Source organism: Chiloscyllium plagiosum, chromosome 6, assembly GCF_004010195.1.
Source record: "Chiloscyllium plagiosum isolate BGI_BamShark_2017 chromosome 6, ASM401019v2, whole genome shotgun sequence".
NCBI lineage: Eukaryota > Metazoa > Chordata > Chondrichthyes > Orectolobiformes > Hemiscylliidae > Chiloscyllium > Chiloscyllium plagiosum.
Genome location: NC_057715.1, coordinates 63,635,222 through 63,661,552, shown reverse-complemented (window position 1 = coordinate 63,661,552; position 26,331 = coordinate 63,635,222). Strand labels below are relative to the sequence as shown.

The following is a 26,331-nucleotide window of genomic DNA, read 5'->3' as shown; positions in this document are numbered from 1 at the left end:
TCTAGGTCACTAAAGATGAAAAAAAAGTGGTCCTAATAGTGAAAAAAACAGGATATCCCAGTACATAGATTTCTCTGGTCACCTAACCAACATTGTATCCATTCTGAGGAAGGGTTGTCAGACACGAAACATTAATTAGATTAGATTCCCTACAGTGCAGAAACAGGTTCTTTGGCCCAACCGGTCCACTCCGACCCTCCGAAGAGTAACCCACCCAGACCCATTTCCCTCTAACTAATGCAGACACTATGGGCAATTCACCTCACCTGCACATCTTTGGACAATGGGAGGAAACCGGAGCACCTGGAGGAAACCCACGCAGACATGGGGAGAATGTGCAAACTCCACACAGACAGGATGGAATCGAACCTGGAACGTTGGTGCTGTGAAGCAGCAGTGCTAACCACTGAGCCACTGTGCCACCCATAAGGAAACTGGAGCACCTGGCAGAAACCCACACAGACACAGGGGGAACGTGCAAACTCCATGCAGACAGCGGTGCAAGGCAGGAATTGAACCCAGGTCTCTGGCACTGTAAGGCAGCAGCGCTAATCACTGAACCACCATGCCACCCCTACTAATGTTGATGTTCTCTTCAAGAATCCTGTTAAACCTGTGGAGCTTTTCCAGCAATTTCTGTTTTTGTATCCATACCTCCTCAGTTCTGAAATTGTGTTGTGCTTTAACTTTGTAGACAAGCCTGTACTCCAACCCTTTGTATGTCTAAATCAAACACAGAAATTGCTGGAGAAACTCAGCACATCTGGCAACATCTATGGACAGAAGCAGGGCTAGCATTTCAGGTCCAGTGACTTCTTCAGAACTGGCTGTGGCTAGGCAAAGATTAGAATGTATGGTGATGACTTCACCCTATGACTTTCTCCAGCAATTTCTGTTTTGGTTCAGATTTCCAGCATCCATAGTTTATTGCCCTTTTGTATGTCTATGTACACCAAATCAATTGCCTTGTTATAGTGATACAGTGACAGACTGTGTGTTCATTAGGTGCACCTTGACACTGCAGTGGTGAACTGACTGCATCAACAGACCCAGGATCTGTGGTAAAAACAATGACTGCAGATGCTGGAAACCAGATTCTGGATCAGTGGTGCTGGAAGCCGAAAAGCTTCAAAATCGACGTTTCGGGCAAAAGCCCTTCATCAGGAATAAAGGCAGAGAGCCAGGATCTGTGTTGCCTAACTGCGTCTACAGTATTAGGATGCTGGAGTTGCACTGCTAGATTCTCTCCATCAGGTGGACCCTGGATCTGTTGTACAGCCAATGAACGCCAGAAGAACCTCGTTTCTGTGGTGCCTATCTTTTCCCACGAGGTTAAAAGTCACACACCAGGTTATAGTCCAACAGGTTTAATTGGAAGCACTAGCTTTCGGAGCACTCCTCCTTCATCAGGTGATTGTGAAGGCGCAGTGCTCTGAAAGCTATTGCTTCCAATTAAAACTGTTGAACTATAACCTGGTGTTGTGTGATTTTTAACTTTTTACACCCCAGTCCAACACTGGCATCCCCAAATCATTTTCCCACGAGAGAGGTCCAAGATCTGCAATGGCCCACTGCCTTCCAGAAGGAGGAATTTACTATCATAGCGCTAAACTGTGCACAGCAAGAGCACCTTGGTGCTGCAGTATCGGGCTGCGTCTACCTGGAGGACCTTGGCGCTGCAGTGCCGGGCTGTGAGCCCTGGGAGGACCTTGGCACTGCAGTGCCGGGCTGCGTCCACTGGGAGGACCTTGGCGCTGAAGTCCCCGGTCCAGTTGTTGTTGTGGTGGTTGTCATGGGCGGCCAGCTGGAGTACGGTTTTTGGCCCGGTTTTTTGGTGTTGCTGTAGGCGGGCTGTGTGCTAGTGAAAAGGGCCCAGGATAGGACTGCTCGGCGTCTGGTGAGGCGATCCGGGCCTAGACCTGACTGAAGGAGGAGCCCGGATTTTGCTCCGGTTCCTGATACTTTTGTGCGCAGCTTGGAGGGCAGACCGAGGGCGGCAACGCTGTTCTGGGCGGAGAGCCTGCTCCAAGTTAATGGAGCGGCAACATTTCATCGTGGGAGCTGGCTGGCAGGCAACGGACGAATTTGGTATCATCGCATGTTTCCGTTACAGAGGGTGGTAAGTAAACAGTTATTGTATCCGAAATGATGTTTACATGGGAGCGATTACAATCCAGCCATTTAATCCAAGCTATTCTGACATTTTAAATCCTGAGTATGATCTGTACATTGTGGACAAGTTTTCTAATTTACAGCAGCATCTTTATCAATTGTTTGTACTATTGAATTTTTGGGAGCTTTTTATTTTCAGTACTATTTTAATTAAGTTACTTATCGTTTCGGAAAGGTACGGAAAAATTTCGGCTTATTTAACAGGGGATCAAGCCTGAGCCAATGGCAAGAATGTAAAAAGATCAGGGGGCACAGGGCAGTGCTGCAGGGTTCGGACCGAGAGCAATGTACTTGACAGTGGAAAAGTGAAAGGAGGCATGATTAATAGAAGACAGTCTAGGGGTGATAAAGAGGAACTGAGTTATAATAACGAGCCAAAGTGATAATAGATTGATGGACTTGGATCGGCCAGGGAGAGCACAAGTTGCACAGGTCTATTTAGATTTAAAAAATAGCACATGAAAATAAGTAAGTGGTCAGAACAGTGTTTCCTCTGAGCACATTGAAATATACTAGGTTCTTGGGGGAGAAAGTGAGGAGTGCAGATGCTGGAGATCAGAGTAGAGAGTCAAGAGTGTGGAGCTAGAAAAGCACAGCAGGTCAGGCAGCATCCGAGGAGTAGGGGAATTGACGTTTCAGGCATAGGCCCTTCATCTGGAAAAGCACAGCTGAGCCCGAAATATCGATTCTCCTGCTCCTCAGATGCTGCCTGACCTGCTGGGCTTTTCCAGCACCACACTCTCATAGAACATAGAACAATACAGCGCAGACTATCCAACTGCACTTTTCTTCTCAACCTTCCAAGTTGCAGCTTTTCTCATTCCTTTGCTTTTCACCTTCCTCTCACAATGCTTCTAATGAGGTTACCTCATGGGGTATTTTGAACCATGCATGCTACCAACTACTACCTCTCCACAATTGGACAAGTGATAACAGGCAGGTGGTAGATGTAATGCCAAAGTTAGAAGAGGGATAGATAGAAAGTAATTTTGTGAAGTTGAATGTGTTAACTGCAATAAAGTTTGTAACAGGGAAGACATTCATAAGACGCTAAATTCATTTCACTTTCTGACTTAGAAACCCAGACAATATGTTAAAATCTTAGGAAGAAAATAGAGGCCTTTTAAATGTGATGCTGAGAAACTCCATGTAGACTATAAGACAAGTAAAGAGGTACTTGAAACTACGAGGGCCAAGAGAATTCAAGTGCCATGCAGGAAAGAAAATGTCTGTATTTCAGCAATTTGATTAGAACTGAAAAGGTATGGAGATTTTTGCAAGAGGTCAAAGTAGATGGTAGCAGAAAGAGGGGTCGGCCTATCTGTACTTGGATGAAGGATGTCACATCGCGGTTGCAGAAGCGTTATGGTGGATGTGAGAAGATGACAAAGACAGCTAAGTGTGATATACTATGACACAAGATCTCCACGTGGGAGTAGCAGAAAACAGCAGAGTGAGAAACAATTTGTTTTAACTGGTGACAAGTTTATTACTTTACAATTAACATATTTTTAATCTGAAGAAAAACTACCAGTAAAGTTAATAACATTACTTCTCTATAAACAGGGGAGACACATCCCTCTCTGATATGCTCAGTGCTTTCTATGCTCGGTCTGAGCAGAATGCCAGTGGTGTGGTGATGCCTGCCTCAACAACCCCAGGAACACCTGTTCCTCCAGTTACCGCTGCAGACGTCAGATTGGTCTTCCTGGGAGTCAACCCAAGGAAAGCGATGTGCCCGGATGGTGTCCCCGACCGAGCACTCAGATCCTGTGCGGACCAGCGGGCAGAGGAATTCACCGATATCTTCAACCTGTCTCTCCTATAAGCCAACGTCCCCAACTGCTTCAAGAAGACCAACATCATCCCCGTACCTAAGAAAGCAAGTGCAAAGTGCCTTAATGACTACCGCCCAGTGGCTCTGGCCTCAATAATTATGAAGTACTTTGAGAGGCTGGTCATAGTCCAATCAACTCTAGACTCTCAGCCTGCCTTGATCCCCTACAATTTGCCTACTGATGTAACAGGTCCACAGCAGGTACCATATCCCTAGTCCTTCCATGCCTAGAACATCTGGACAACATGGAAACCCACATCAGACTCCTGCTCATTGACTGCAGCTCCATCTTCAACACCATTATCCCATCCAGACTAATCTCAAACTCAGTGACCTTGGTTTTGGCTCTGCCTTCTGTAACTGGATCCTCAGCTTTCTGACTCACAGACTGCAATCAGGGAAGATCGGTAACTGCACCTCCCCCATAACACTCAACACTGATACGTCCTCAACCCACTACTGTACTCCCTGGACACCCACAACTGTGTTGACAAATTCCAAATGATCACCATCTACAAGTTGGTGATGACACCCACCATATTAGGACGGATATCTAACAATGATGAATCAAAATACAAAAGGGAGATAGAGGGCTTGGCGATGTGGTGCAGTGAAAACAACCTCTCTCTGTGTCAGCAAACCTAAAGAACTGATCATTGACTTCAGAAAGAAAGGAACAGAACATGCCCCCATCTATATCAGCAGAACTGAGGTTGAGAGGGTGGAGAATATTAAGTTCCTCGAAGTGATGATAAACGACAATCTGTTCTGGATTTCACATGTAGATGCGACGGTCAAGAAGGCACAGCAGGTCTTCTTCCTCTGGCGGCTCAGGAAATTTGGCATGTCCACCAGGACCCTCACAAACTTATACAGGTGCACCTTTTGAAAGCATACTGTCAGGATGCATAATTCCTGAAGAAGGGCTTATGCCCAAAAAGTCGATTCTCCTCATCGGATGCTGCATGACCTGCTGTGCTTTCCCAGCACCACACTCTCGAGTCTGATCTCCAGCATCTGGAGTCCTCACTTTCTTCTGGGTGCATATTGGCCTGGTATGGCAACTTCTCTGCCCTGGACCGTAAGAAACTACACAAGGTGGTGTGCACAGCCCAGACCATCACAGAAGCCAGCCTTTCATCTTTAGACTTCATTTACTCAACTCGCTGCGACAGAAAGGTTGCCAACATCACAACTTGATAATAATCTACAGCCTCTTCCATCAGGCAGAAAATACAGAAGCTTGAACATGCACTAGCTTCTGTATGGTAACTTGGAAACTTTTTATTTTGTTTAAGATATGTAAATACACGTTGTTATTGGAATCTTTGCCCATCTTGTTTTAATATCTTAATTGAAAGCCTATACTTGAAACAGTGTGGCATTCCCTCATTCCTGAATTGAGTGCCAGCTTAGCATTCTAACCTAAGTCTTGGAAGTGAAATTCGTGTCCACAGCCTTCCAAACCAGCTATGAAGTGTTTCCAATGAATTGAGGCTTTTAGGCCCCTTGATGATTTTTCAGTATTTTTGCTTTTATTCTTTTATCAATTTTGCTTTGGAGCTGAGAACTGGGAAATATGAGCTGAAACTGATGTGGACTTAGGGACAGCTTGTGGTAAAAGGAAAAGAACAGACTAAACAAGAGTACTATGTTTAAAGAAATATCACTTGGCTATTAACTAAGTCAATTCATGAAAATTGGTTCCAGCAAGTCTGGAAGAGATGGTTTTATATGGTAATTGAGGCCTCAGGGAAAGACTATCAGCATCTCAGGTCAAAACCAGAATTGAAGTTTTTTTAAAAAACTGTGTTTTCTGGGGAAATGAGCTTTGCTGCTGACAACACAGCATGAAGATTTGAAAGCTCCCTGCCTAATCTCTGACACCAGCTTCTGGAAGCCCAAAGAGTAGAAAGCTGAGTTGGAAGTATTGCTACCTTTGCCTGGGTATACTGAGAAGGTGATCCTGATTAGTGGTTACAGAAGGACAACCCCACATCTATGCTGTGAAACAAAGCATCATGAAAACCATTTAATTAATCTGATCAGTTTTGTTGTTTTCTTTCACTTATCTCTTAATACCTTTTGTGTGAATGGGGACTGAAAACAAATGAGTTTGGTTTAAGGTTAAGGCATTACAGGACTTAGATTACCATGTTGACTAATCATCTCTCTGCTAAAGTTATTGTGGTTGTAGTAAACAGTTAAGTCTTTTGTTTATAATACAAAACCAGTGTCTGGATATTAATGGTTTGAAAAGTATGGGATTGGTTATTCAAAACTCTGGTTAGGAATCATTGGAATGATTTAACAACTTAATTTTACTGTGTTGTAAATACAAAGATAGACAGGCTGATTTGGTTCAGCTATCTGATTGTGTGTAATTACAAGGCTGATATTTACATAACAGTTGAAATGTGTGGCACTAGAAAAGTTCAGCAGGTCAGGCAGCATCTGAAGAGCAGGAGAATTGATGTTTCAGGCATATTCCCTTTAACAGGAACGTTGGGGGGGGGATGGTGGCTGAGAGATAAATAGGAGGGTAGGAGTGGAGGGAAGGTAGCTAGGAAGGCTATTGGTAGATGCACATGGGGGGGTGATAGTGTTAGGTCAGAGGGGAGCATGGAACAGATAGGTGGGAAGGAAGATGGACAGGTTGGACAGTTCAAGAGGCCAGTGCTGGGTTGGATCTGGGATAGGGTGGGGGAGGGGAGATAAGGAAACTGGTGAAGTCGATGTTAATGCCGTGTGGTTGGAGGGTCCCAAGGCGAAGATCTTCCTCCAGTTGTCAGGTGGCTTGGATTTGGTGGTGAAGGAGGCCCAGGACTTACATGTCCTTGGTGGAGTGGGAGGGGGAGCTGAGTGGTCGGCTGCAGGGTGGTGGGGTTGTTTGGTGCATGTGTCCCAGAAATGTTCCCTGAAATGTTCCGCGAGTTGGTATCCTGTCTTGCCAATGTAGAGGAAAGCACATCGACAGTAATGACACAGTGGATGAGGTGTTTTGCTGTGCAGGAAAATCTCTGCTGGGTGTGAAACGGAAGTGAGGGGACGGAAGTGAGGGGAGAGGTGTGGGCGCGGGTTTTACACCTTTTGCGGCAGCAAGGGAAAGTGCTGAGAGTGGAGGTGGACTGGTGAGGTGCATTGACCTAATGACAGAGTTGCAGAGGGAATGGTCTCTGCTGAACACAGATGGGGTGGGGGACTGGATGTCCATGGAGAAGATGAGGCATTGGGAGCCGGAGAAACAAGACATGGAAGAGATGGAGGCTATGAGAGGTGTACCAGATGTATGTGGGGAGTTCCTGAACCAAGGGGGACAGGACAGTGTCAAGATATGAGGAGATAACTTTGGTGGGGCAGGAGCAGGTGGAGATGATGGTTCAACCGGGGCAGTCAGGTTTATGGATTTTGGGTAAGAGGTAGAACCGGCCAGTCCGGGATTCGAGGACTATGAGGTTGGACGCTGTGGAAGGGAAATCCCCTGAAGTGATGAGATTGTGGATGGTCTGGGAGATGATGGTTTGGTGATGGGAAGTGAGGTCGTGTTCGAGGGGGCATTGGGAAGAGGTGTCCGTGAATTGGCGCCTGGCTTCAGCAGTGTGGTCTTTGGTGCGCCAAACTACCATAGCGCCCCCATCTCCTCCGTCCGTTGGTTTAATGGCGAGGTTATGGTTGGAGCAGAGGGAGTGGAGGCTGCACTTTTCGAGGGTGAGAGGTTGGAGTTGGTGAGAAGGGTGGGCAATTTGAAGTGGCCAATGTCACGGCAACAGTTGGAGATAAAGAGGTCGAAGGCGGGTAACAGACCAGGATGGGGTCTCCAAGTGGATGGCATATGTTGGAGGTGGGAGAAAGTGTCTTTGGCAGGTGAATGGGAGTCTCGATGGGAAAAGTGAGAGTGGAGGCAGCGGAGGAAGAGTTTGATGTCACAATGCGTATAAAATTTGTTGACCTGGGAGCATAGTGGGATGAAGGTGAGACCTATACTGAGAACTGACCGTTCATCCTCAGTGAGGGGGAGGTCTGCGGGGAAGATAAAACTCTGACAGGTCTGGCGGAGAGGACCTGGTGTCGAGGTGGAGTTGGGAGTGGGGGTGGAGACTGTCTCTGGAGTGGGTGTGGTCATGGGATCATCGGTGATTTCATGGGCGACATCACCAGAGGTGTTTACATAAGGAAGTCTTATATTGTTGTATAAATCAATAATGGATGAACAGCACAAACAAATGTCATTTCACCTGAAATAGGCTAAATTTTAAACATAAAGTTTTTAGAAATAATGTGTGTTAATCATGGATAAGTTGCATTTACAATATTGTAGACTTGTTTTCTCCTGCCTTTGTGTATATATATTTGTTAACACTTATCATAACAAAAAAATTAACAAAGTTTATTATTTGCCTGCAATTCTAATATATTCACTTGAATTAAAAAAGACCCGAGAGTTTGCTCAATAATACTGTAAATGTATATTCAAAGGTTTTCAATCTGTGATTGGTACAGAGTGTCAGTTTTATGAAATATATATTTATTTGAAAACTTAATTTTAATATGAATCATTTTATTAAAAGGTATTATTGTTTCCACGTTTAATAGATAGATGTACATTCAAGAACATGGGTGAAATGTTAAGCCTTGTTCCATTAGACGTGACAGTAAAAATTAGTAGAATATTTAAAAGCACGTACATTTTGATTATAGTGTTAACTATCTACCCTCACACTCTTGTACATTTGAGGGGAATGAGTTATGATTATTAAGTCCATCTCACAATTTAAATAAACATTTCACTTTCAAATTTCAACCCACTGTTATATAATAAGCTATAGTATTATTTTAAATTTGTTTCTGCCTTGCTTCACTTATTGCTTCTAAAGTACATGCTATCTCCTTATACTTCCATCATAAGTGATTCTAAAAGTGTGCTGCAACAATATGTGATCAATTCTGTCTTTTTTTTCTGCATTTCTGACACTGGATCACAAATAGTTTTGAACATTATGCAATCTTCAGTGATTATCTCCACTTCTGACCTTGCGATGGTGAGAAGATCATTGATGAAGCAGTTGGGCCTAGGCCTAGGAAGCAGCTGAAGATAGTTGGGCCTAGGACTCTACCCTGAGGAATTCCTGGGACTGATATCTGGAGTCTGAGAAGATTGACTTGCTATTACCACAGCCATTTGGGTATGTGCTAGATATGACTCTAGCCAGCAGAGAACTTTCCCTCAATTCTCATTGACTCTAAAATGGACACAAACAATAATTACTGGAGAAACTCAGCAGGTCTGGCAGTGTCAATGATACTGTTTCAGATCTCCAGCATTTACAGTTCTTTGTTTTATCTCACTGACTCTAGTTTAGCTAGGGCTCCTTGATGCTACATTTGGTGAAGTGCTGCCTTAATGACACTGTCACCTCATCCTTGAAGTTCATTTCTTTTGTTCATGTTTTAACTAAGACTGGAATGATATCAGGAAGTGACTAGTCCTGGCAGACTCCAAAGTATGCGCCAGTGAGTGGGTTCTGCCTCAGGAGCTGCATCTTGAGAACACTGTCAATGACCCCCTTCTGTAATGTTGTTGATGATGAAGAGCAGGCCAGGTCACTAATTGGCTGGGTTGGGTTGTCCTTCTATTTGTTAAATAGAACATACCTGAGGAATTTTCCACATTGAAAGGTAGATGCTGTTGTTGTCAGTAGATTATGGATCACCATTCATGACTGAATGTAGCAGCATTTATTGTTCAAGCTAATCCATCAACACCTCGTTTTTAGGAATGGCTGGTGCTGCTCTTGGTTTCCACCTGCTGTAAGACATCTTTTCCTGCTGCTTGAGCAAAGTAACAGTTAAATCCAACTCACAGAGTTCTAGTAACTTGTTTTAAATATGCAACAACTTCTACAGCCCTTGGTTTAGAGCAGTACCTTTTCCTCATTGTGGTTTGCAATCCAAAATAAAGAAAAATAAAACGTTGTGGTCTTTTCAGGAAAATTTCTTGAGTCTTTTTGCAGATGTGTCCATCTAGGCAAATGGGACATTTCCATCACATGGCTTACGTTTTAGGTGATGAACAGAATGTAGGCCTTTTTTTTAGGATTTCCAATCTCTGATCTGCTGTTGTAGCAATGCCATTCAGCTGGCTGGTCAGTTGGCTTTCTGATAATTTTGTGCCCCACAAAATAAAATGCCCTCTTGTATACCACTTACGTTTCTTTGCCCAAGTTTGGGATATAGTCCAGGAATCCATATGTGCTGTCTGTCGTCTACATGGTATGGACTGTTTCATTATCTGGGGGAATACAAATAGAGCTGAACAATGTGCAAGACTGCTACCAACTATTTCTTAGCCAATCTAAGTGCAGCTTAAGTGTTGTTTGATTGCTTTTTTTGATGACTAGAAGTAGGTTGAAAAGCTGGTAATTGGCCAGATTTGATTTTTCAGGACAAGGCACTCCTGAATTTCCTGCATTTTTGGGTGAATGCCAGTGTTATGGCAATTATCATAGCTTGCACTTTGGTTTGTTCTGGACCACAGGTCTCTGTTATTATGATACAGGTGTTTTTGATGTTCAGTGGAATAAATTGGTTTGGTAACTGATATATTTGACTAGAGCACTTTAGAAGGAGGTACTGTAGACCATCCACTCAGCTCAGCGGTAATACTCCAGCTTCTATGTTAGAAGATGTCTGTTCATTTCCCGCTGGAGAAACTTGAGAATGTAATATATACTGACATACTATGCATTTTGAGGGAGCACTGCACTGCAAGAGATGCCAACTTTCAAGTGAAAGGTTAGTCTGTGGCCTCATTTATTAGTAATCTTGTAAGTTCTTTGGCCTGAATGATACTTATCTGTCAACTGACATCACAAAAACATTTCTAAAGAAGAGTCGTATTTGACTCGAAATGTTTCTTTTTTCTCCCTCCACATAAACTACCAGACCTGCTGAGTTTCACCAAGACTTTCTGTTTTTATTTCAGATTTACAGTATTTGCAGTACTTTGCTTTTATCACAATAACAGATTCTGGTCTTAATTATATTTGTGGTTGCTTGCTATGTGCACATTGGCTGTATATGCTTGCTACAGTGTGAATGACTACAGTACAAAGAACTTAATCACTATAAAGCAAGTGGGGCACAGTGAAAGATACTGTACAAATGCAAATTATTTTTCACTTCTTACAGAAGGTAGCTGCCTTGTCTCTTACACATACTTACTCGAATCCACTGTCTTTCATAATGGCAATACTCATGAAATGTCTTACTGTTGTTAATTGCTTAATTGCCATCTACTGCTATAAAACTGTCGAATGCTTCTAATGTATTTGGCTACACAGTTTAACCTTTGAAAGTTTAAACTATAAGTTTCTAACCTGTATTACTCAAGTTTCTTTTCTCTTTTTCATGGGATAGGGGGGATTGCTGGCAAAGACGGCATTTTTTGCCTCTTTTGAATTATCTTTGAACTGAGTAGTATGCTTGGTCATTTCAGAGAGCACTTAAGAGTCAGTTACATTGCTTTTGGTTAGGAGTCCTTCCGTAAAGGACTTCAATGAATCAGATGGGCGTTCTTACAACGTTCAATGGTAGTTTCATGACATCATTACTGAAATTGCCTTTATATTGCACATTAATAATTAATTAATGTTCCCAGAACATTAGTCTGGACCTCTGATTCCTCCCCCAATAACATTACCACAATACCATTACCACCCTTAGTTTATGATTTAACCATTGTGTTATGAAGTTTAAGAGAGAAGTTTATATACCTTTTAAGACAGAAAGAATGCTGTTCTGAACTGAGAAATTGCAAACATCTATGTATATGACTAGATGACAGTCCCAGAGTATACTGGAAAATTGAAAATATGTAACATTTGGCTGTGAAATGGAAAACTGAGTTTTAGTTGCTGGTTTGACAACAATTCAGATTTAATCAGTCAGTTTAAATTATGCTAGGAGAAAGTGAGGACTCCAGGTGCTGGAGATCAGAGTCAAAGAGTGTGGTGGTAGAAAAGCACAACCGGTCAGACAGCATCCGAGCAGCAGGAGAATCAATGTTGATGAAGGGCTTGTGCCTGAAACATTGATTCTCCTGCTCCTCAGATGCTGCCTGACTGGTTGTACTTTTGTAGCACCATACTCTTCAAGTTTAAATTATGCCTCGGCATACTAAAACCTAATGAATTTTGAATTTATTGTCTTGCCAACATAAGCCAATGAGACAGTCCTGTGATGGGGGATGTAAAATGCAGACGTTTTGAAAATTGGTCAGAGAACAACTGCCATAGAGAGAGAAACTCATGGAGAGCTAAGTGCCCATCTAATATCTTGCTCTGAAAGAAATTAGAAAATACTGACTATCAATAGTACCTTTTCATGTGAAACATTCTTGCAGTTAAAAAGAAAGATGATGACCCAGGGAGATTCTTAGCTGGAAGAGTAATGACACAGAAGAATACAAGCAACTGTGTTGTTTTGAAATTAAGTTGATGTAATTTTAATGAGTGTCTTACTGGAACAGTAGATGATTATAGAGGTGGAGGCAGATAGTAAGCAGTTAAGAGAAAGAGGGGCTTAGAATTGTGAATAGTTGTTGTTTAATGTTCACTTTTAGAGTTAAAAATAAATTAATGTTATTTTCTTTAAATAGTGGAATCTGGGAGTTCTCTGTCACTCATGTTTTAACAGATTACGAGGTGAGGTGAACTTTTCTGGATGTTTGGTTTAATTAACAGAGGGGTTCGCCTCCATGTTGTAACAATTGTTTACAGTACTTCCAGAGTATATAAATATAGGTGGGTTCTATTACAAGTTTCTATTACAGGCATTCTAATAGAAGTGTGATGTCAGTAGTTTGCTCATTCTTTCAACAGACATTTCACATAAATTCATGCTATTATACATTGGAGTCATTTCAACATCTAATTGCCTCCAAAGCAAGTCATAAATTCATTGCAAGTGTATTTTTTTTTGTCGCCCAACTTTGAAATATTACCATGCTCATATGATGCAAAATAGATACAATGAAAGTGACTTGACACAGGGTGGGAAAATTGCATTTAAGGGCAGCAAAGCAAGACTTGCATTTATAGAGCACTATCCGGTTCTTAGCATGGTTCAAGGCATTTTGCAGCCAATTAATTACTCAAAGTGTGGGGATTGATCTACAAAGCAACAATGTGATGATCAGTTAGTACATAGCAAATGTTTGTAGCAGCGAGGGTATCTATTTGATGGTAATGATTGAGGAGTAATTTTGACCAGGTAGCCAAGAAAATTCCTATGCGTGTCTTTGAGTAGAATGTTTGATATCTCAAAAACTCTTTCCCTAAAATATGGAACCATCAGCAATGGCTCTCAGCAGTAAAGGAATTATGTTCCCTGTTCAACTTGCTGACAGTGGCCCACAGAATTCCTGCTATCTTGTCAGTGAACATTTCCTCTGATGTGGTAACTTTTTCAGCACAGTACCTTCAACTAAGATCTGTGACTGCTGCACACCAATTAAATTGATGTATCCACATTGAGATGCAGCGCGTCCAAATAAGCAAGTATAAAGCATGAAATATAATTTTGGTTTGACTAATGCATAAGAAGTAAAAATATGCAATAGTACTTAATTCCAATTAATCAGAGATAAATGAAAGATAGAATAATAAGGAAATATCTTCAGTATTTAAGAAACAAGCTCCCACAATAATGTTCCATTGAAGGGAATGGGATTTTACACTAGTAAAATATATTTTTCAGGATTGGAAACGTTGTTCAGCCATATTTAGTACATTGCTAAACCCCAACAAAATTATGACTATACCGACTTTCACTTTTTAAAGCTCCTTTTATTGCACAACTTGCAGTCAGATACAGTAAGATCTCACAATTCCAATGACTTCATTGATGAACCTATTGGTGAGGATGTCAAGAGCACACCCTCCAGAGGAAGTGCGTATCTCTGATAGCAACTTATAAGTTTCCATGTTTAAGTCTGCTGTCAGATTCTGCCCATTATAATGGTAAGTGCTGATAGTTTGACTCTTATTCTCATCTGAGTCAGTTACACTTTCTCAGTACAACACTGGTGTCAATTAACATTAAATATGACTTGAAGTCCGCCTTCTAGACCAGTACAAGTGGTACCACTGACTACAAGATTAGATTCGATTACTTACAGTGTGGAAACAGGCCCTTCGGCCCAACAAGTCCACATCGCCGAAGCGCAACCCACCCAGGCCCATTCCCCTATATTTATCCCTTCACCTAACACTACGGGCAATTTAGTATGGCCAGTTCACCTCACCTGCACATTTTTGGACTGTGGGAGGAAACCGGAGCACCCGGAGGAAACCCACACAGACACGGGAGAATGTGCAAACTCCACACAGTCAGTCGCCTGAGGCGGGAATTCAACCCGGGTCTCTGGCGCTGTGAGGCAGCAGTGCTAACCACCGTGCTGCCTATGAAGATCTTTAATGCATCTGTAGTAAAGCAATTTTTTAAGCACAACTTGTAAATTTTTTGCTATTATTCTCAACTTAGTATCAAATTGCAAAGGTGATGGATTTCAAGGGTAAGTAACTATAAAGATCAAAGCACAATGACATCATTTGGAAATAATTTATGGAGGAAATGGAACAATGAGAACTAGGATGATCAGCTTTTAGAAAACTTCATAGTAAATTCCAATCTGCTATGTTTAAAGTCTTGCCAGTTTAAGAATACTCATAGGATTTGAAGTAAATTGTCATAGAAAGAAGTTTATAAATATTCCCTTGACGTTTTCAATGAGCTTTTGCTGATTCAAAGTTTAATCCTTTTCCCTTCAGTGATGTCTCCAAATTTCTGGCACTGCCATCAGTCTCTTTTGTGCAAACTTTTCAGTATAGTCTCCCTCGTTTCCCTATATATGTATTGTATTTCTCCACTGATCTACAAAGCAGGTCACATGCTCCTTCTTACAATTACACTTTGCTTACGTACATTGGAAATGTTTCCCTTTTCCATAGTAATTTGTATTATTCAGATTCTTGACGTAATTATACCACATTTTAGCAACATTTTCTTGAGCCATATTTTATTCCATATTTTGGTTGTTCAGTTGAACTGTCAGTGCAGTTCTGGGCATAATTGTTATCTTGTTTACAAACCAGTTAATTAGTTTTTCTGTATACTGAAGGGTAAGGTATTTATTCAGTCCTCCTCTGGAGGTTGAGGATTAGATAGGTAAAGGATACAGGAACTCGCTATGACCTGGTGAATTGAACGCTCAGCTTTGAGCAATGTTCCAAAAATAACAATTAAATTAGAAACCACAAGAATCTAGGAAGAATAAGAAAAACAACCTGGTTAAAAATCACAATAGGGTGTTGATGAAGAATGTACTGTCAAACAAATGGGTAAGTATTGAGTAAAGAACCACAAAAATTGTTCTTTGAATTTGATTGTTTCAAATTCAAGTCAATAAAATGAACACTGAAATCAAAGACATACTGCAATTAGACTAACGAATGAAAAATTAAAATGACCACAGATTAATATAAAATATTATGTTAAAAATGGAACTAGCTTTATTATAAATATCATTGAATCACTAAAAATAAATTGGAAAGCAGTCTGGAAATAATAGTAGACAAATCACTTTTATAATTTTAAGACAATATAAAGAAGCATTACAGGCCATGATAAAGTTCGAGACCTTCTAGCCAGATCATTAGAAAATAAATCTGGAGAAATTGTGGTGAAGTTTTGTAACTGTTGATCAGGCAATAATGAAGAACACTATGTTTGATTTCAACCATCGTGTTCTTCTTGAAGAATTATCAGGACCAAAACCAAGTATGAAAGGAATACAAATCAGCAAGTTCTGGAGAATCTTTCTTGAACTTAGGAGTCTGGACAAAGCATTTAACCTCAAGAAATTAATTCAAATGTTGAATGGGATGGACAAAGTAAATCCAAATTAGTTCTTGAAAGCTCGCTAAAATTGAAACAAAGTGAAAATTAATGAAATTATTACAGATATCAATAATGGTATTTGAAATAATCTACCAAACAATTTCATGGAATCAATCTATGTTATCCTAAGCATAAAAGGTGCATTTTTGATGACAAGTTTAATAGTTTAGATGGCCTTGTTTCCCACTGGTTTCATTCTCTGAAACCTGTGAATTGATGTATAATCTGGTAAGCTAAATTTAATTAAAGTACAAAATGAAAGCAAAGACAGCAACCTCTATTTAATGTAATGAAATGTTCCAAGGTAAAGAAAATGTAATTATCACTGTTTTGGGGATAAACTGTTTTAAATCACAACTAATCATCAATAACGTTTCTTTCACCACTGAAACAATTTTGAATTGATTAGATTGGAAAACTATTAAAGAATTTGATCTGCATCATGCCTAAATGTAGATCTGAATATTTTGTAACTTACCTTTGCTTCCAAAACTGTAGATTAGGACATGGAATATTTTGTAATTATTATTTTTTTAATGTTTGCAGAGAACACACAAGTGATGGCTTATGTCTGAAAACATGCGGCACCGATGCTTGCTGCTGGCTGTGTGTGGATGGGCAGTTTTCATGTTGCTGTTTGTCAGTAAATTTATTACTTTAAGTCTCAGAGATAAAGAAGGTAGGTCAGAAGTGAATGATTATTTGGTTTTGCTTTCAGAATAATCAGCCTTTGGGATTTATCACATATGGTCTTAATTTGGTAATAGCAGCAATTGTACTGTCACAATTGATTGATTGTATTTTCCTCCTTCTAAACTCCATTTTAGAGCCTTCCACAGCATTTAGAGTAGACAAGTGACTAAGCTATGCTAAACCTCTGCTATGAATTATACAAGTGGCAAAAGTGTGATGTGATTGAAAGAGGTTTCTTGAAAAGCCTTTGGATAAGTATTTCAAATTGACTGAAACAAATATCCCTGAAATCTGTTAAACATAATTCCTCATTGTAATATTTGCTTTATTCGCCATTTAACTTTTTAAACACCCAGAAGCTATTTGTTCCTTCAGAGTTCATCCTGACTTCTGCCAACTTTGGCAATATGCTTATCTCTATTGTAATCATATACCAGATCCAATTAATGGGAAATTGCCCATTCACAGCCACTAATCTCATATCAGATTTGAAAAGCAGAATATTTATCTCTTATTTCTTTAAAGTAGTAATTTAAGGATAACATCACGTGACACTGGGCAAAGCATTAGGGAGAGGAATTTCTGAAGGATCAAGTGATGGACATGAATGCACTGAATAATAACAGTGTATTGGTGTATGAGTTGCAAAGAACTGTTTAGGTTATATTTGCTCTTAATATTTCTGCCACAGGGTTTTGGACCATGCTTTCTCCAGTACTGTGCTGGTAGAACCTAACAATACCCAATAATGCCACAATATCCAATCATACCAATGACGGAAACTTGCTGTTGATGGATTATGAACATTTTCTAGACTCTTCCTCCACCCTGATGTCTTCCTATTCCGTTGTCAGGATCCACTTTAATGTTGATAAATTATTAAATCACATTTTGTTGACTGCAGATTCTAGAATGAATCAAGACCCAGTTGTCCAAGATCTAGACACCTACCTAATCCAACACTTTCTGATCCTCACAATTGTTTTCAGTGTCCTTAGTTTCTAGAATTCACTTCAGTGTTCCTGGAACCTCAAATTCCAGCATTCCTTTCCAATGCTTTCTGACCTTTGCTGTCTTTCAAATTACAGCAAGACAGTAGGATCCCATTCCAGTTGTGCAAAACCTACACCTCTTTCACAGGTCACAAAGTGGTCAGTCAGTGTCCCTGATTATATTGTTTCGTGAAACCACCCTATTATTGAGGCTTTCAACTTTCAACCTTAAGTAATACCACAGCAGATTTGTAGAAATGTTTTCAGAACTTCCTGTCCACTTCCAATTAATCTTTCAAAAATAACACTTTTTATGTCAAACTTCAACGATAACAATGGTAATATAAAAGTATGAATGTTTAATATATGGAAACAAAAAGTACCAAAATCACTGTGTTTAGAGGCTGTTACTTGACCCTTGTTTTAGTATGGTTGAGATTAGCAGCATAAAATAGTCAACTTTTGAATGAATGTTTTCATTAGATTTTTGACTTTTATATTTTTTACATGATATAATGCTTTCACCTGGTAAAGCACCACGTCATCTGAGTTGCCTGAAATAATTGGTTTGATATTCTGGACCTTCTTTCAATTCAACTTTTAACCTCACTGTGTGGTTCTGTCATCTCAGAGGTAGAGCACAGCAAAGAGCTGTGTTTGGAGTATTTTGCAGGTTGACGACGAGTGCTGGCAGAGGGTAAGACTGTTATTGATGCTTAAGGGAAGTGTTGGAATTGGATGTACTTAACATCTCCTGCTGCATTAGATAGAACTTCTTCTTAATTAGAAAAAGACTGAAACTGTATTAAGAAGCTGATTGCTTCTGGTGATACCCTTCTCCACCAGGCTCTGACTTTAGTTATGGCACATGGACCAGTCAGATGGATGTACACAATTATATGGAAATGTGTTGCTGGAGAAGCGCAGCAGGTCAGGCAGCATCTAGGGAACAGGAGAATTTGACTGAGACAGGCTGGGGGGAGGGGAAATGAGGAAACTGGTGAAATCAGAGTTCATCCCTTGTGGAAACACATCTCCAGCAACACATTTCCATCTCTGATCTCCAGCATCTGCAGACCTCATTTTCTCTTCTGTACACAATTATATGCCAAGCAGAATTTTTGGTTCTATGCAAATGTCTTTCCAGATGTAATTCTAAGAGGCTGCTATACTCCTTTGGTATCCTGTTCAACAATATGAAAAGTAAATTGGAATGGAAGGTTTGGTTGGCACCTTTTCATTTTGGTACTCAGCTATTGGTTCTTCTTCAAGGCTGTATCTAAACTAGAGATTGGTTAGTTTAGTTGGCTAGACAGTTGGCATGCAATGCAGATTGATGCCCACAGCATAAATTCAATTTCCTTATTGGCTGAGGTCACCATGAAAGCCTCTCTTTCTCAACCTCGTCTAAATTGTGGTGACCTTCAAGTTAAATTGATCACCAGTCATCCTGTGGTCCATTGGGACTGTGGCAGCTTTTGTTAGTCATTCTAAACGGAACATGTTGCTTAGGAATAGTATCCAAGACACAACTTTAGAAAGATAGGGGGAGAATGCTGAAAGACCTGGATAGAATGGACATGGAGATGTTTCCACTAGTAGGAGAGACTAGGACCCAAGAGCACAGCCTCAGATTGAAGGACAACCCTTTAAAACTGAGATAAGGAGAAATTGCTTCAGCCAAAATGTGGTGAATCTTTGGAACTTACTGCTGCAGAAAGTTGTGGAGGCTAAATCATTTGAGTGTATTGAAGATAGAGATAGATTCTTGATTAGTAACGGGATCAATGGTTACGGGGAGAAGGCAGAAGATTGGGTTGAGATATATATCCACCATGATGAAATGGTTGAGCAATTTTAATGGACTGATTGACCTAATTCTTCTATATTGTATAGTATAGTTTAAGGTGATACTGCCGATGCACATACCATGCCTTTTCTGGGTTTTCCTCAGCAAGCACTGTATCTTTTCTCTTTTGGCTTCCAAAGTTCTGGACCTCTCCAAAGATCAAGACTATAATTCTGCAGTGGACTACGGCAGCTTCTGTGCCTAGGATATGCTGCCCTGTTAATTTATATTTTAAGATAAATTTGATCAGCTTGCAGTTCTTTCTCCTCTGCTATTGTTCCTTTCAGATCATGTGGTTGTTATGTTAGTTTTGGAGCATAATCCACAATCTGGTTCCTGGTTTGGGTTTCATAGTCCAAAGTATATTTCTTCACAGCTCTGGATGTTGTGGTAACCTCCAGTTCATATTGTTTTTCAGCTGTACGACCTATTCTACAAACTACCACAGAAATTCCTCTCTATCCTGCAATTCCTATACCCTTCAGATAGTTTCTGGATTCCCTACAAAGTCTGTCCATTATTTAGACAATAGTTTGGTGCCTCACGTTGACTCTGATATAGTTGACTATATCAACTTAATCCTATCACAAAGCTTTTGACTTGAATGCTGGCCTCCCTCTTCCCCATTTACTAATAATTGCTAATTGCCTGTATAGCCTAGGTCCTTTTGTAGGCACATTTGGCTGTGACTAAACTGGACCTAAACTATCACATCTTTGTCTTTCTTCTTCTTTTAAATACCTCCCCGTGTTATCATTTCTCGCCTCATGAGTTCTCTGCTCTTTGAAATCCCAACCCAACTCTTCACTATTTCTTAATCTTTCTACTCTCCTGCCATTCTCCAAAAAGTTCATTAAGGACACTTATTGCTGCCTCCTTATGAGCAGCATCCCTAACTATCAACTTTCCACCTAGTGCTGTGGAGTAATCTTGCCAATTTCCTCATGTCCAACGCACCTCCTCCAGTACTTACACTTCAGAGTAACTGTTCACCTGTAAATAAAGCTCATGTTACCTTAATGCTTGTTGATTATTGTATCAGTATCATGGTTTGAGGTGGTTTTCGGTAAGATATTAAATACACTGGGTCTCCACAACAAAGAAAGTGAGATCATGTGCCCAGTTGGTGGTAGTAACCATCATTCTGTGTTTTGGTTTCCTGACTGTCATTCCTACATTGTCTTGATTTTTACAATTCTGGTAAGAACCATTAACACTTAAAGTAAAGTTTGAAAACTCTATGATTAACTGAAATACATTACACTACATTTCATACAGTAGGATTTAAAACCAGTACTCTAACTTAATACAATAGTTATGGATAAATAAATCAGAAGGATTTAGAGGGATATGGGCCAGTAGCTGGCAAATGGGACTAAATTAGGTTAGTCGACATGGATGAGTTGGACCAAAGGGTCTGTTTCCGTGCTGTACATTTCTATGATTCTACATATGCTATGAATCCAACTTTAATATTTTCCTTCTGTTATTTGAGATGTACTTCCAGGCTCCTCTTTTAAATGAATCAAAGATTTCTGCCTTTACTACCCTTTCAAATTGATATTTCCAGACCTCTACCATTCTCTGGGTGATAAAGCTTTCCTTGTCTACCCTCAACTTTTTATCAGTTTCTTGAAATCAGTGCTTCCTGGTCATTGACAGCTCTGTTACGATAAATAGATGCTTCCTACCCACTTTGTCCAGCCACTCATAATTTTGGACACATCAATCAATTCTGTTCTCAGCCTCCTCTGTTCCAAGCAGAACATTCCGAAATTGTCCAATTGTTCATTAGCTGCATTTTAAGAGTTTCGTCAACATCCTTGTAAATCTCCCCTGAATGTTCAGGCAGAGGCTATTACCATTTAAAGAAAAATTTGCAAACTCAGTGATTAACTGTAAGAAATTACACCACAACATTTCACACTTTAGGATTTAAAGCAAGTACTCTTAACTTAATACTATAGTTTATAACTACATATGCTATGAGTTTAATTTTAATAGTTCGCTTCTGTTATGATAACTTAAGGTTAATTTACTTTGTCTGTGACCAACCCGAAGAAATGTCACAGCCCTCTGGAATTCAATTCTCCTCGCTGTTCTCGTATTCTCTAAAGTATAGGATTTAATTGCGCTCTTTCCAATAACGTTTGGCTAGGTGGCTTCTCGCAACTATAGACTTCAAAGATATCCTGAATTTGGACATGCATAAATTTTGCAACTATAGACTTCAAAGATATCCTGAATTTGGACATGCATAAATTTTGCTTTCCCCAGTTTGTTTCACAGTGTCTTTACAGCTGTTTCCAAGCTAGCTGTTTCAGCTGACTGTTTCTCTCACAGAGCTAGGTAGTTTTCATTGTGAGGATCACTGTGGTTTTCTTCCTCGAGCTTCAAACTAAGTAACTATTTCAACTTTTTTTTTCTTTCACCAATTCCAAATGAGCTGCAACTTACATATCTTTAATTGTCTTCTGGGAGAAACACCCATATGAATGAAAGAAAACTCCCTTCGTCCATTTCTTGGCAAAGAGCCATGCTTTAGGATGTTTCAAATAGAAACTGAAATTAATAATTTTTAATTTTAAACCAACCCCATTGATTCTGTCATCAGTATGAATATTTAATATTTCTGATGGAGCTTACAGATCTCTTTCCCAGAATTCATAAAGGTAACAAGAACTCCTTTACCAATCATTGGTCTCATCTTTCATTTAAAATGAATTTTTTTTTTACCTCAGTCAAAAAAAGTTCTTTCTGAAGCATCTTCATTGCTTTCTTTGCTCAACCTGTGTCCAAGCAACTTTCCTTCACCATGTGATTTCCATCTTATTTCACATTTTTGGTTTTCCGATTATTTAATCTTTTCCTCCATATAAACTACCTAATTCATATTCGCTGCTATTTCTTTGTCCTTACTATCCCACACATCCTCACTGCTAACATTGTACTTCACTGTGCCTCTCTCCATGCACAACCTCCTTTCCACTTTCAATCCTATCTCATTCTTTGTGTTTCCCTCAGAAAAAATGTCGACTTACATCTGCATTTTGAAAATCCCAATTGTGTAATCTTTGTCCTTCCAGTAACTTTAGAAATTTTGTGTTGACTGATTTTCTCAACTACATTCTCACTTGCATTTTTGCCCTAGTCTTATTTTGAGCCATTGTTCTTGTTCACCCTGGATGTTTCCTAGTATAGACTTTATCTCTCTTCCCTTAAGTCCATTGCAGTAGATAAATTCTGACAAGGATGACACCCATGGTTTCTTCAATATCACCAAAGCAAATATACAGACCCAATACCCTTGACCTCAAACCGCTGCAGAGTAAGAGACAGAGAAAATGTCAGTCTCCGCTGAAGAGAACACTTCAAAGAAAATCATAACCCACAATACAATCATCAGTGAAGACTTGTTTGAGAAAATCCCCGATATCCTATCAAAGATGATCATGGACTTGCACCTAGTGTGGCAGAAGTTGAAGCTACAATAAAACACATGAAGAATGGAAACACCGTAGGAGTAGATAAGATTCCATAGAGATTTTGAAACTTGGAGGAGCAAAGCCTACCACTCACCTCTATCAACCGTTCCTGAAAATCTGGGACAAAGAAGAAATCCCTGTCGATCTCAGAAATGCTGCTATCACTACCATCTTCAAGAAAGAGACAAAGTGGACTATGGGAACAACTTTGGAATCTCATTATTTTCTACTTTCAGAAAGATCATCACCCGAGTACTTGCTAGGTGTCTTTTCCCAGAATCTGAGGAAATCTTTCCTGAAAGCCAATGTGGTGTCTGACCAAACCAAGGACATACACTGCTCAGAAACTCAGAGAATTGCCAGGAACAACACCAACCACTCTATGCGCCCATTGATCTGACCAAGGCTTTTAACTCAGTCAAACCGAAAGTACCATGGAAGACCCTGTCAAAGACCTTCTACCCAGTGAAGTTCATCAACATCTTCTATCTCCTCCATGACAAGATGTTGGCAACAATACTCACTGATGAAAATGTGACAGAATCCTTTGAAATGAAGGCAGGGGTCAAGCAGGGATGTGTCATTGTCTCCACTCTTTTCTCCATCACCATCACCATTCTTCATCTTGTCAAGAGTAAGCTTCCCAATGACACAGGATGGACCGAAAACATTTTGACCTCAATTGGTGGAAATCCAAGAAGAAAATGATATTGACCTCAATTGTGAAACTTGACTATGTGGATGATAATGTTATCTCTGCTGTCTCAAAAGAGAATCTTCAAGCCTTGCTTACGATCTTTGTGGAAGCTTTCTGAAGAATTGGTCTTCGCTTCAACAAGAAGACTTGAATCCTTTACTAACCCTTTCCAGGGTCAAGTTCTGGTCCATCCCTTCATTAAGATCACCAAAGATGTCCTCTCAAATGTGGAGCATTTCCTTTACCTGGGGATCTGCCTCTTATCTAAGGCTGACATGGATGCAGCGATTCAATATTATGTCCAATCAGGCTGAGAGTCTCTGATGACTGTGAGATCAGCGCTGATACCAAGATCCTGATTATAAGGCAGTCATCTGACTTACTTTTCTACATGGGTCTGGACCTTGGGAAAATATACAGACGCCGCTTCAAGACTCTTGAGAAGTACCATCAATGCTGTTTGAGACACGTTCTCCGCATCCCCTGGCAGGACAGGTATTCTAGCATCAACATTCTTGAAGCAGCTGATAGCATCAGCATTGAGGCAAAGATCATCAGAAAACCAACTCCATTGGACCGGCCATGTGTTTAGGAAGCCGCCTTCACACAGCTTAAGGAAGGCACTCGAATCAGAGGAGAACAAAGGAAGTGCTTAAAAGATACCCTGAAGGCAACTCTCAAGAAAAACAATACAGATGTCAGCACATAGCTTCTTCTGAATAAAGGTATCCTGACTTGGAGGAAACTGCTGCGTGATGCGACATAATTCTTCAAGAACGTCCATTGGTAAGAGAGAGTACAGAAAATGATGAGGAGAAAAGTGTGCCAATGATCTCAAGGCCAAGGACCACTTAAGCCTATGGAAAACACCTGCCAAATATGTGCTCAGAGATACGTCTCTGAGATTGGGATCATCAGCCACACAAGGACCCACAGAACTCATAACCAGTGATACAGAATTACCTAGGTGGCAATTAGGTTCATTAGAGCACGATTGCCAATGACATAAGCTAGAAACTAGTTAGCTGTTCCCCTGTATATCTAGCTGCATCACACGTTGTATCATTAAGCTCTTATCATCTGTATTCCCTCTGTGCTCACACTTGCACAATTACCTTTGATGTTCTTAAAGCTCAATCCTCTCAGCAACATCATTTGAAGACAAAGCATCAGTTTTCACTATACCACTCAGCAGTTTCTCTCCACTTGCTAAACACTTCTCCTATCTCTTGGTGTCCTATTTGGCACTGAGATGAGCGTGTAACCACATATCCATGCCAACATTAGATAATGATTGGGACATTTCACATGTTAAATGTGCCATTTAAAGAGAAGTTGTTATTGGATGTAATACAATAGGATCAGTTGATATATAGTTGAAGGTATGGTGCAGTGAGGTTTCACATTTATTATGGGACAAGCTGTGTGACGGGAGGGTTCTATTCAAAGTGAATTGGTTTGCATCACTGGGTACGGATTGCCCATCCCTAACAGAGCAGTTAAAAGTCAATCACATTTATGTGAGTCTGGAGTCACATGTAGGCTAGACCAATCAAGGATGGCAGCTTCTTTCCCTAAACGACATTAGTAAACCAGGTGGGTTTTTCCAACAATCAACAATGGATTTATGGTCATCATTAGATTCTTAATTCCAGATAACTATAGGACTTCACATTCCACCAACTGCCATGGCAGGATTTGAATCCCAGTTCCCAGAACATGCCCAGATCATCTCTGAATTAACAGTCTAGCAATAATACCAGTAGGCTATTGTGTCCCCTAAATTGTGGGAAGGATTTAACCTAATTTATCAGAGGGTGAGGATGCCTTGATGAAATATTAGCGATGAGAAACAAAGTACAGAGAGGTCTGGAAAAGGCTAATAATACTCGACCTAAGAATAGTTTTGAAGTAGGAAGTATCACATTGAGAATATTCAGGGCTGTCTTAAATGTATTGAGTGTTTATGTTTGTAAAATGGCTGTTTCAAACAACAATCCTTTTTTTTTAAACCATTAACCCCTTGTTTCCTTGATATTCCTATAATGTTTGCCCAAATATTTTTGAATTGTGTTTTAAAGACCACTATTGAATCTGTATCCATCATCCTCTTAGGTAGTGCATTTCAAATTTATCTATCTTTCTGTCCATTTAGCCTATCTAAACCTTTCATGATTTTAAACCCAGCACAAACCAAATATCCCTTGTTTTTTCCAGATATCCACTTAATTGTAGTGCCATAACTCTAGGACCATTCTCGTAAAGCTCTTTTATACTCTTTCCAAAGCCACTGCACGCTTCGTAAAGTGTGGTGCTCAGAATAGACAAGGTCACTTCAGCTGGGTTCAAACTAGTACTTTATTTAAGTTTAACTTCTCAGCCCATCTCTGTATTATACATCTTTATATATACAGGACCTATAAGTTTTATTAACTGTTCTTTTAACCTGTCCTATCTTAAAAGAGTTCACCACAGCCACCACCAGATTATTCTCTTTTGGCACCCTTTTTAAAATAGTACTACTTAGCTGAAAGGTGCACCCTCTACCCAACAAAAATGATCCCAGTTCTCTCCCAGGGGCGGTAAAACCTTACCTTGTTGCCTCTCGCAAGCGCCACATTTTTACCTTATTTCTGGGACTGCTCTGA

The 26,331-nt window shown here is 40.2% G+C and overlaps 1 protein-coding gene across 4 annotated transcripts in view; it reads left to right on the top strand.

Annotated features, from left to right (window-relative positions):
• Positions 1–1,745: 1,745 nt before the first annotated feature.
• Positions 1,746–26,331, top strand: part of chst10 (carbohydrate sulfotransferase 10) — a 58,834-nt gene continuing 34,248 nt past the window's right edge. Inside the window, exons 1-2 of one of the 4 annotated variants that reach the window (XM_043691694.1) lie at positions 1,746–2,119; positions 16,514–16,646. In XM_043691694.1, the coding sequence (XP_043547629.1) occupies positions 16,535–16,646 (112 nt within the window). In that variant the 5' untranslated portion in view covers positions 1,746–2,119; positions 16,514–16,534. Of the gene's footprint in view, positions 2,120–5,067; positions 5,312–9,064; positions 9,193–16,513; positions 16,647–26,331 lie in introns of those variants that run through there. The other 3 variants (XM_043691696.1, XM_043691695.1, XM_043691697.1) reach the window with 3 other exon arrangements.